Genomic DNA, 12,578 nt, shown 5'->3' with positions numbered 1-12,578 from the left:
CTCAGAATTCAGTTTGAAGGTAAGCACTTGTGATTCTCAACAAGTAACCAATCATGACTCGGAATTGAAAAAAATAAATAAATATTGTGTAAATTCATTGCTGACACTTGGGGAGTCCAGATCTCACACGGGTAATTAAGAACACTCCGTCATCGATACAGGAATGCATTTCGTTTCCCACGTGTCAGATTCAATGTCTTTCAGTAGTGAAAGAACCATAGAGTACAACAAAGTACCTTGTGGCTATCTTAGAGAAGCGAAGAGGTAAAAAAAAAGAAGATTCAGGAATCTGAAATTATTAACTATTATTTAATTGTTTAAGATTTAAGAATCCTATTGATTAACTGTAAATTAATTTAACATTTTCACTGAGTATAATAGCCTTATTGTAGGCCTTAATAATTTTTACCTTGCTTTATCTTTACTACAGTCTTAACGGATTTTACTGTGTGTAGTAGTAGTGAAAACAGCTGATATTTCAACAGCTTGTCAAAATAAACAAAAAAAAATTCTGGGATGTTCAGGCCGGTCAGTTCAGCCCATTATTCTAATCTACCATGTCTGCCCTTCTGTTTTCGTTATTCTGTACCCTATAAATTACAATTTAAAGGAGAATTTACGTTCGAAATGTTTGTGCAATTTAATTATTTAATATTTATTTTTTAACTTAATTTGTCAGCGTATTTTCTCAATATTTACTTAAGATTGATATTATTTCTATAATAACAAAAAAATTAATAAAATATCAGAAAATAATAAAAGATTTAGAAAACTGAGCGTAAGGTATTGAAGTGCTTTGACCAGCCGTCATGAATAATTTTCATTGGACGGGGCGTGAATACGCTAGAGGTGGGCGTGTTTATACTAGTGGTGGGCATGACCCGCCCACAGTAAACAACCATACTACGTTGTGATTGGCCAATACTTTAAACCTAATAATTTCTATGAAATAATTAATTTAAAAATTTTTTTCCAACATTTCTCCCATAGGTATTTGATAAACTTTTGAATTAAGCAAGAAAACAAATTTCCCTTTATAAATACGATAAATAATATTTCTTTCGGGATAATACTTTATGTCTTACACAATTATCGTTAACAGAAACAAAAAAGTTGAGAATTTGTATTGTTTATTCGTGAAATAGATAGATAAAAGAGGAATGGGCATACTGTAGACTTGTTAGCCGCCATTACATTAGGCTGTAAGCTTACTTTATACTCCATCTGGTGGAGAACTCTAGTGGCAATTTCTGCAAACATAAATGCAGTTTCTACATTCATATTTAACCGTGTTGACGACTCACTAACTTATATAGGACCATCCTACACTCTTAACTAATTTTTTACCGCATTACATGTAACTTATTTATACGAGTATATTAGTCAATAATTTTGTCAATCTATCTACTACACATCTCTATGTTAATGAAGTAATTATCCTGAGCAACTTCTTTTTCTCTGATGTAACCTCATTTTGTAGGACGATCCTGGATTAGAAAGATCTCTTGAAAAGCTCAGTTAATTTGTAATTGTTTTAGACTTATGCACACATTACAGTAAATCTCACTTTATGTTACATCGAATCAACCTTGGATTGACTAGTCGCTTATAAAGTAGGCGAATACTACTTTAATGTAACCTTCTTTTTCATCTTTTTGAACCAACTTGGTTACTCAATTCGGATGGAGAGGATTCCTCATTTATCGGTGTTTTCCATAAGCATTTTGCAAACTAAAAGTATTACTTGTAAACAGTAAACTATCTATTATGGCTATTTGTTTTACAGATTTCAATGACAAAAATCCTATTGATCATGGTGCCCCCCACCAAACAATTGCTCCAGCGATACGTCGATTGAGACATCATCAGAACTTATTCCAGATTGTGATAATCTTCAAGAAAGCACTCTCCTCAACAGTATATTGAGATCTGAACAAAGGGAGTCAACCTCACAATTGGTAGATTGAAGTTGTAGTGTTTTGAGAACAGTGATAATATTGATGGTAATGAGGCACCAGCTAGACAGAATGATTCTGGTTCAACCATTAGCAAAATTGTGGTTAAACAAATTTAATCACTTATCCGATTTCCACTCTATAGATATATGATAATTAACCAAAAAGCTTACTCCAATGCGAACTATAGAGTCTATTGTGGCACAATTATTTCTGTAAGGTTCAAGCATTGTCTAGTCTAATGAAATTGCAGCGTAAATAAATTGTAAATGGCTGGCGTTTCCTTGGTGATCTACGCTACTAGTACCGCCTCTCGACGGCAAAGGGTCACACTAACTGTCCGTTTGTTTAAAATTCTAAATAAAAAAAAACAATTACATTTCATTCTTCAATTTCTTCTTTATTTATAAGTCTTAATGATCTCCTCTATCTGCAGGTTCGTTATATTTTTTGTAATATTGTTTGTCTCATCATTATTTTTAAATTCTTTTATTAGCTTGAATCTAATTACTTACAGTTCGTTGATTATAAATATGACTATTTATCGATTTTTAAATTATCGAATAAACAGTGTTCACAACAGATATTTTAAAATTTGAATTACGGGTTGTGGGATAAATAATACAAATCAGGTACGATATTTTTTTCATAATTTCTTTTTATTTATAAAAAAACTTATCTATAAAAAACTCATTACCAAAGTACAGTCATGTTCATTAAAATTATGGCATTAAATAAATAATTTCTGTAATAAAAACAATTAAATATTTTCTATTCATTTAACATGTCTAATACCTTCCATTACTAGTAAAGTAAAGGAAGGCAATAAACTGGTTGATCTATATTACAGGAGAATGACATTTATCTCCTCCCTCTGAAAAAACAATATTATTTCACTTTTATTACAATCACAGCCATTTACAATAATTATAACCTAACTGAAACTAAAAAGTACAAAATGTAACCTTACAACAATTAATTATTACTTATAGATGACTAATTTCTGTATTGATATTATTGTAGCCAAATCGGGCATGACATTTTATTTGTTTATTTTTTTTTTTTAGTCCATACAAACAACATAAATCTATCTCATATCTTATGTAAACATATTGGTCAATAACCTTTTGTGCGTAGTTAGTTGTTTGTAAGGTTTTGGCAGATTGTTGTCAAATTCGTTAATTAAAGTTTCCCCAACAAGCATTTTTCTGATTTACTATTTATCTGAATTGAAGTTAATTTTACATTCATTTATACTCCTAATAAACGGAAGTATTGTGACCGAGCCAAATTTAAAAGTTTTAAAAAATACAAATTAATTTTTGTATCAGTAAATGTGAATACAATATCTAACAAAACAAATTATTATTTTTTGGATATACTAACATTTTTTCAAGATATGCTAAATGACTCAACGATTTTCTTCATCGATTTTTGATTTACTTATAAGTCAAACTTTTATTAGCATTTGAAGTTAGGGAGGGAGAAGAATTGACATATTCAGCTTTCATTGAAAGCATTACTTGTCAAAGAGTGTTTAGCGGAAACCCAGGTTGGGTGTTGAGAGGGATTGGTTGGGCTTCCTTCCGGTATGTACCATTGTCAAGGAGAATTCAATGATTTTTAAAAAAATTACGACAATTATTGTGATCGGTCACAAATCAGACCAAAGCTTGCTGGGTCAATATTTTTTTCTAATACGATAAGTATTCAATGAAAGTAGTTGAACACATACAATGAATATAGCACCGTGTTATTATTTAATAATTTTTGTCTGTCCGTGTATAGGTTGGTAGTACTGTTCGGAAACATTAAGGCCTTCCTTGGTAACTTCATGCTTTACTTCCTCCTCTTTTCTATTTACATTCCATACAAATCTTTGGCATTCTTTTATTTAAAATAATAACATAAAGATACAAAGGAGTAAAATTTTTGAGCTTAATCATCTAAAAAGAGAATCAATCAATTGTAAATTAACCTACTTTGTACTATTATAAAATAATTCTAAGAATACAAAATAATCTACAAAAAGTAATTACAGTTTAAGTGCCAATAATAGAAAATAGTTGATGGCTTCACCAAAATTCACTCGACTAGTTCGGCTGAGAATATTCGACGTCTTTTCCCGGGTCACTGGATAGAAATGAATCCAGCCAGAACGCCTGGAAGCTCTGCCAGGAAGAGCTGGAGGTGAAAGGTAGATGTTAGTTACTCGATAAACTCACGAGCAAGAAAGGGATCTTGTCGTGAAGCAGAGTCCAGGATAGACGATTAAAGCAAATAACTTAGCCAAACAAAGTTCATCCAGACCGTGGAGTGAAGAAATTTTGGTCGCCCAAAATACAAGAACATTAAGCTGGCTATGGCAACAAATGATGGTAAAAAAACAAGTAAATCTTGTGCGCCAACTTCCCTCCGGAGATCATCCAAGACGGTGCTTTCTCTCAGTTAAACCGTCTGCCATACATGTTGGGGGTGTTTCCTCCCGGAAATTCCTCTTTTAGAGTAACCCAGTTTTGCTCCAAGAACGAGGAAGAACCAAATGATACAACAAAAACAGAAATCACGCAGAAGTATCTGCAGTGGGCAGAGGATTGCTGAGTCACAAAGATGCTGTGGCCGTGAAATTCTGTCGCCGCTTCAGCACTCGACTTCTGTGCAGATCCGACTTATGGCAGACAACTACCGTGCCGCCATGTTGGCCTGCCCCATTGCTGCCGCCCCCACCGCTGGCGCCGATCAGCGTGCCAATCATCTTGGTTACGGAGAATTTGCGCGACTTACCGCCGTTACCCTGTTGACCTCTCGTCTCGTTCAAGAGCGTTTCAAACGCTTGATACAAATCCGCACTGTTCTCTGCCACGGATACTTCGTAGAATGGACATCCGTTTCGTAACGCTACCGATCGGCCTTCTTCTTCCTTCACTTCCCTCAGGTGTGCCAGGTCAGCTTTGTTGGCCAGCAATGTGGCTGGTACTGAGGATACTGATTTCAATTTCTGGATACTCTCCAGTGCATCTACGGCATACTGGAACGATTGGCGATCTGTTATGGAATAGACAATCACACATCCGTCCGCCCACTGGATCTGTTCTACGGGAAAATTGGAGTCTCTCTGTAACAAATAAACAAAACAAGACATTATAACTACTGGATATAAAAGCTTCAACAGCGTGGGAAAGATGTTTGAGTAGAGACACTAATTGTGGGGACTGTTTTCCATCGGAGCGGCAAACTCCCTAACTACACTAACCGTTGGAAGGACGTTGATTCTAGGGGGTCAAAGTTTTATTTCCGGATTCTACGCATACTAAATATTATAAGCTATTGAATACGTACTAATTCATTTGTACTTCAATTAGTTTACTCAAACACCGTCAATATTGACGTCCCCAGTTTTCCTTACAGTTAACTTTATTTGAACACTAAGAGATAACCTTTGATGCAACCTACCGTTTCTCCAGAGACATCAATAATTTCCACTTCAAGCGGGCTGTTGTTTATGGTAACAGTTTGGCGATACAGCAGATCTGTAACAGAATAGAAACATTTTGATGAGTTCAAGTAATAATTACAGAAAATAAAAATAAACAAGATTCCAATCCCTAAAGCTGACACCATTTTTAGTCTGTCTTACTTCGTGTGGGTAGGATTACAATATGGCGGATGCTCTGTGGCCGAGGTAAACATTCGCTTTACTTTCTCTTGTAATTTCCAAGATTCTAGTATTTTACCCCCAAGTTTTGAACTAACATTGTGCAATAGTTTTAGAACCGTACATTAAACTGAAATGACTCACTATAGGCAAGCGTACCTCCTTGCCTTCTCCTAAAACTCTCTTAAACTTTGTTTTGGTGAAGAAAACGTTTGAATTCTTTTTTTTGAAAACTTTAATAAAGTTAGCTATTGACGGCAAAGTTGAAGCACATGGAAGCGAGTATCTTGTGTGGGCGGCTAAATGTCCCCCGGGTAATTTCAAGACTTTACAAGGCAAACAATCCAGACGGCCCATGATTAGTGGCCAATGTCACTCCAGTTGGGCGCACGTGTGCTCGCCAAATAAAGGTGGTAAATTGCACGCTGCCATCTCCATGTTTTCGCATGTTTCATTCATCTCTGCAGAAAGTTACCGGTGATTATGGAAATTATAATTTGTTTTCTTTACATCACTGTGAAATGGTGAACAGGTCACCACGCGCATTAAATTCTTTCTATTTCCTTTATCAAATTGTCGATCTTTTCTTTAAATAGAACAGCTCAAAACCAGTAAATCGTAGCAAAATTTGATATTACGTATTCTCACACCAGAGTAAACTCTGTGAAACTTGGCATACTCGTGAAATGTAATTACATCTACACCAAGTACATGTCAGGAAGTAACACGATCTAGTGACAAGGCTTTCCTCTAGAGTGCAATTACAGTATATTGTACGGCTTCACCACTTACTAATATATTAGTGAGAATTGAACTTGTTACTAAAACTAATCCGTCTTCGATGAAAACCTCTTGAACGCCAATATCGATTTCATCCACATCGATTGCTTTAAGGTTTTCGCATGTAAGTGAAAAAATCTTTTACTTATGTTTGGTGCAAATTCATTTTTAAGGATGTATCTGAGACGCAATATTCCTTCATTCAAGTGAACCTATTAAAACCAATTAATATTTAATACTAAGTGTAGGTTTGATAAAAAAAATCAACAAACTGTAGCAAGAGAAGTCACTCTAGAATGTTTACATTCTCTTAGCCGTTAGAGATGGTATCCAGATCTGGAGTTGACCGGAGCGCGTGTAAATAAATTTCGTTACAATTTTAGTAGAATTGCGTTGGCCAATGTAGAGAAATTAGTTTTTATCAAATTTTAGTGAGGGTATTAGAATGGCGTTGGCCAATGTGGGATATCCTTATTCAGGCATGCTTCCTGGATTATACAATCCGTTTTAGGATATACGATAAGTCAATATGACAATATAAACGTAATATGATAAACGGTCACAGACACTTAATTCTGGCGTCACTATATTCTGGTATATTTGATTATAATTTACTTCCTTAATTCCCTATTTCATTTTCTGATGTGTCGGCAGTAGTGTGTTCGCATTACCTTTTCGAAAATAGTGTCTCACCGAGTATCGAAGTTCCGAGAATACACTGGGTTCGAAAAAGGTAGATTTTAGTTTTACATCAGAGCGATCAAAATTTCCGACCGAGGGCATCACTTTTTCGGGAGATATTTCTCTTTTCTCTTTCTTTAAAGATTTCCTCGGAACAGACTCCCACGATTTTTCCATAAACTTGCTTCCGTCTAGAAGTGTCATTTCAGCGAAACCTGGGACTATTTCAGCAAGAACTAGTCTTCGTTCACACTTCAGATTTTATAAAGAAAATAATTTAGGAACATCATAAACCAAAGAGGAATGTTATTAGCAGAAAGAGAAGAGCTAGGGGAGCCGCTGGCCAAGGCCCAAATCGAGGCGCATAGTTGAGGATAAATATAGCACTCAGGCCTCAGCGACAGTGGCGCGCCCAGTCACTCATTCAAATGCCAAACATTAGCTTTTCGAAGCTTTCGAAAGTTACTGTCACAGTCTCCCTAGAACCTGGACCATCCCAAACAACTGTCGTTTGGTGAATATTCTCCGAAAAAGACGCGATCAGTTTCAAGAAAATTCCAAGTATTATTTCCGAAAAAAAAACGGAAAATCTTTGAACTCCAAGGATTCGGCTCTCCTCTAAAGAGCCAGTTTAGTATTGGTCAATATAATACTGACCGGAAGTGCTTCAGATTCTTGACTTAATGCTTAGGGAGGCATGTTTTGCTTTGCGCATTGTCTGTCTGTGTGTTTCTGGCCTTCCGAACTGTCACTCTGACGTCAAAATTTGTCAAACGGAAGTGTGACTTTATGATTTCTCAGTTCTTGATACAGTTTCTCGAAATTAGCTGCATCGATTTCCATTATACTTAGAAGGATAATCACCCACATCCGTTTCATTAACTAAATTTGCTAATTTATTTCTGGGAAACAAATGGTTTTTATGGAATCATTCGTGAACATTTTGTGTTCGAAATCAAGGCTGGAGAGTGAATCAGTTTGTAACCGATCGATCATGAATTGTGAATCGAACAAAATCTATCTAGAAAGCAAATGATCTCTTCTATTTATAAGTTGGTGCGCGGCAGTTGGAGACAAATTCCTCGCATACTTCCGCTTCAATACCTCTCACCAAACTAATCTAATACAAAATGGTGGGGGCACTCAGACGACTTGCGCTTGTATTACCTCACTCTCCCTTCTAACACCTTTTTCTTTAAACGATCACTGTTTGAAACGCTCTTAGCTGAGATCGTTCAGATTGTGAAAGCTATCCTCATCACTTCTGGCGCACGTAATTAGATAATCAGCAATAAGTTGGTTTCTTATAGCCGGGAGATCTGAGAGTGATTTGCCCCGACTTTCCGTCCCTAAGTCATACTAAAGTTTCTGGGATATTTGGTTCGCCTTGCTCTCTCTCTAACACAGATTACTTCCTGCAAACCATTTTTCAGCCTTAAGGGACCTCAAAACGGATGTTTGCATGAAAAAAAAGCCGCCAACTCAAGTTTGGGGAAAATCACGGTAGAGGAAGGAAACAGAAGAAAGAAAAAGCCCAAGTTGACTGCTGTGAACAGACGCACGCAAAGCTGCGATTTAGACGGAATAGAAACTGGACAAAGTTCTCTTTAAACTTTCGGAGAGTTAGTGGGTCAGAGGAACGGTGGGCGCTTTTAGAAGGTGGCTCCACTCGGTCAATCCAGAGCACTAGGTAGAGGTCCCGCGCCCGGATCAGTGCAACTAGCAAAGTGGGTCGGACCTGCTGTTTCTCTGGACAAGAAACACCCACGGGGTCCTGCTCTAAAACGGACAGACCATATACCGTTAGTGCCCTCTCTCGGCATTATGTCCGCTCACTGGGAAGACAAATTCACCGCGATTTCCTCTAGTTGTACGTTTTCTTTCTACGAGCCTAATTTTCATATTACGGAGCTCAGTGTCACCAGTTTTCACCTGGCCAGGAACCAAACTAGCCTACGGGATAGATGGAATTCATTTTGAATTTTTCACTTATTTCCTCAGTTTATCTCTCTGGATCTGATAGAGATTTGAGCTTTAGAAAACTGCTCACAATTACCCCCGCGAGACCAGCAAGTTAGTCAGGAAAATTGCTCTGCCGGGAAATTCAGATCACTCATTTTGAGGTTTTCCAGGAATTTCTTTAAAGTTGGCATATTAGTTGCCCCCCCCACTACATGTTCCCCAGGAAAATTCTAAGAAGGGCATTACTGGGACAAGGGATGGTGGACTTCCCTCAAGACAGCTCCTTAGTGAAGGCACGGCCCTTGCACATCATTAAAGGAACTGCTCGAATTCCAAAACTAGATATGCCCCTTTACACAGTTTCTGTTTCTTAACTCTTCGACATCCCATCGTACTAAACAGGACCACCGCAGATTGCCATTACCAAACTATATCAGTTATTTCTAACGAACACCTAATTTTTTTTTTTTTTTGCAAAGTTTAATTCTTGCTCTATATTGACAATGTTGGTCACACTGTTATATAGTTTCACAGCAGAGGTTTATGCTCTGAACATAAACTACGAAGAACAGTTTTCGAGATAATCAGCTCAGAGAAAAAACAAACAAGAAAAATAGATTCTATGGTGTTACACTTCCGTTCAGATTGTTATCTAAAAGCTAAATTGTTTTTTCCGGAATTAAGCTAAGAAAAAAATATTTTTTAAATAAAAATCAAAAGAAAAACGCGAAAATTCACTTTCTGAGAACTCCTGAGCAAAGAAAACTTGTATTTTACAAATAGGTGTTTGCTTTACTGCAGCATGACTCCAAACTGCACAAGTAATTAATAATTAGTGAGGTCTAAGCAGGAGATTTACTGTAAGCTTTACCTCAGAACCAATTAATCGGAAGTAATAATTTTAAAAAAATAATTTCTGTACGCAGCATACTCATGGACCCATCATTTTAATTTTAAAAATGTTTTAAAATTTATTCTTTTTTATTAGCGGTTTAGGAGAAGTATTAGGCACTTTAGGCATTCCTGTAAAGAGCAAATTCAGCTTATTGTGCGGTTCTAGGTCTTGTATAATGAATAATAAAAGAAATTTCAGGTGAAAAATCCAGAACTAAACGATTACTCTGTAAAATGCACATTAGGCGGAAGTCAAGTAAATCCCTGGCTCGAAAACAATTTCCACGGAACACATCAAGGAATACGATAAAAAAGGAAGAAATTTGCGCTTAAGGTAATTGTCATCTCCATCAAGACCGCGCATTACGCTGTGACGGCACTTCAGATAGAACGATGTAATCGAACTTTTCCCGGCAAATCGAGTTTTTTAATAATAAATTGTAGATAGATCTAGTAGTGTGCAATAAACTGTCGCAAGTTTAAAGAAAATGAGAAAAAGCGCTTTTCCCGACTCATAAATCTCCAGGGAAAACTAAATTGATTTGCTTTTTAAAGTTTGGAAGCACACGAAGAGAAAGTAAGTTGTCTCCTCGGTTATCCCACTTTTAGCAGTTAAATATTTCTAATAATACGTAATGGTTTTAACAGGAACCAAAGAAAATTCTTTACTCACCGGTATTCGAACGATATTCCCCAATGTACCTTCTGGTCAAATAGCGGACTGTCAGAGCTGAACACAAAAAACAAAATATAAATTAATAAAAACGGCAGATAATTTTGGAATTTATGCCAATAAAACAAACAAAACATAAATTTCTATTCTCAAATTTCTCTTAGTCACTTACCAGATTTCCCAACGCTAATCATGCCCAAGACAACAATTCTGACCCTAGGGGAATTGGCACAATTCCTTTCCTCAGTTTTCATGCCTGATCTGCCAAAAGATAACACAAATTAGGTTATAATAAGAATTAGGTTTATTATTTTTTTTATTGACGGCCATTCATTAATCCATATTTATTTTATTTGCATAAAAAATTTTAATTTTCTAGAAAAATAATTTACCGATTCTATTCATCTTAAATTTTCACGCAAATTATTATAGAATTTAAATATTTTACTTTCCATCAAATTCAAGATTTTATTCCCCCTTCCCAATTTAATTAAACTTGATTTATCTTAAAAATGTCACTTGAATTGTGCAATTATGCCTTTTTATACAAATATAGACAAATTAGCGAATTTTATTTCATTCGTGCGGGGGAATTAGTTAAAATAATTTCTCCATTAAATTTACCTGAATTTGTATCCAAGACAAGATTTGAAGCAAGAAAAGATGTCACACCTAAAATTGGTCAAAAATAAGAAACACGTGATCACAAATTCACTAATTATGTTTTCAAATTTGTTCAATGTTGAGTCAATCACAAAACAAACAATAAACCCCTTTGATTCACGATTTTAGAAAAAACTATTTAGATAAAAAGTGCCAACGTGCAGCTAGCTAGTTTACAGTTTAACTGGTAAGTGGCCGGCTTTGGGTGGCCTATTTATGGCTTCAAGCCGGCTGAGTAGTGCGCATGCGTGTTCACACGGACTGGTGTTTGCTATCTGTAGAGGTAGAACAGTTTGGCCTAGGTATTCGTACTCTGCGCATTAAGTTAGGAGGAGCACGACTTGTTTTCATTTTTACCTCTTGTTTTACGATATATTTCACCCCATTAGTTTCTCGTATTTGAAGTAGAATTTGGAAGTTTAGTAAATCGTACAGATTTTCAATTATGAATTTTCTTGGAGAATATAAATTTTTAGTTTCTTGATTTGGAATAAGTGTTTTTTCTAAACATAATGTTTGTAAGCTCACTCTACAGTACTTAACTCTGTATTTCGTTTGATTGCTACCCATGGGAACTCACAGTTACTTCCCCACCTTTTTACTGAGTAGAATTTTCACTTATTCTTTAAGATTTTCTCAAAAATGACGCCTAGGATTTCCCACAAACTACGTATGTACTTTATATTAAGAAATCTGTAAATTTTATTTAAACATTATTTTTCTAAAAATGTTTTAGGGCACTTTTCATGGCGGTGAAATAGAATTGACTTTACTGTAGTGTTATTTCATTATAGTGTACGGTTTTACCAAACTGAGTGGTCTAATTATTTGGTATTTCAAGCAGATTTTTGGGTTAGATCTTTATGAGTAGCAAGATGAAGTCTTGAGATTTCCACCAGATTTTTGTTTTTAAAGTTTTCCGCGGTTTTCTCTTCCAAGTCAAAACCACGCAAGCTTGAAAATTTAGTGGAATAGTTGTTTGAAGTAATGTCAACAATGGTCTTGCGATAGAAATATTAGGTTAAAGTAATAACCTAATTAATACAGCTAATTTTGGACTTATAAAGGTTATGTTGGCCAGAAGACTGTAAACATCTTCTCAGAAAGAATCACACTAAGAAGCGATGGCGTTGTTTACTAATTGAAAGAATAGTTGATTAAAGCAATCTGGTGCAACCTTCCTTTTACCATCCCCAAAGTATTCCCTTTAATCTCGTAAATATTCTTCCAACTCCCTCACATTTGAGTCACATGTAATTCATTTTCACTTCAGAAGCAATCCCAATCAGAGAAGTACCCCTTATCGAATTTACAG

The 12,578-nt window shown here is 35.7% G+C and overlaps 2 protein-coding genes across 3 annotated transcripts in view; one reads left to right on the top strand and one right to left on the bottom strand.

Annotated features, from left to right (window-relative positions):
• Positions 1-2,230: 2,230 nt before the first annotated feature.
• Positions 2,231-12,578, top strand: part of LOC141459769 (WD repeat-containing protein 82-like) — a 43,850-nt gene continuing 33,502 nt past the window's right edge. Inside the window, exon 1 of one of the 2 annotated variants that reach the window (XR_012461611.1) lies at positions 2,231-2,587. The gene's annotated coding sequence lies outside the window, so the exon portion shown is untranslated. The remainder of the gene's footprint in view (positions 2,588-12,578) is intronic. The other variant, XM_074139180.1, reaches the window with a different exon arrangement.
• LOC141459770 (ras-related and estrogen-regulated growth inhibitor-like) lies at positions 2,624-11,466 on the bottom strand. Its single transcript, XM_074139181.1, has 5 exons — positions 11,225-11,466; positions 10,773-10,861; positions 10,601-10,657; positions 5,409-5,485; positions 2,624-5,070 (listed from the first exon to the last, which is right to left on the bottom strand). Exons 2-5 carry the CDS (start codon positions 10,852-10,854, stop codon positions 4,558-4,560), a joined length of 729 nt encoding a protein of 242 aa, XP_073995282.1. The 5' UTR covers positions 10,855-10,861; positions 11,225-11,466; the 3' UTR covers positions 2,624-4,557.

Source organism: Rhodnius prolixus, unplaced genomic scaffold, assembly GCF_049639745.1.
Source record: "Rhodnius prolixus isolate KJV_2025 unplaced genomic scaffold, Rpr scaffold_17, whole genome shotgun sequence".
Lineage (NCBI taxonomy): Eukaryota > Metazoa > Arthropoda > Insecta > Hemiptera > Reduviidae > Rhodnius > Rhodnius prolixus.
This window is presented reverse-complemented; position numbering and strand designations above follow the sequence as displayed.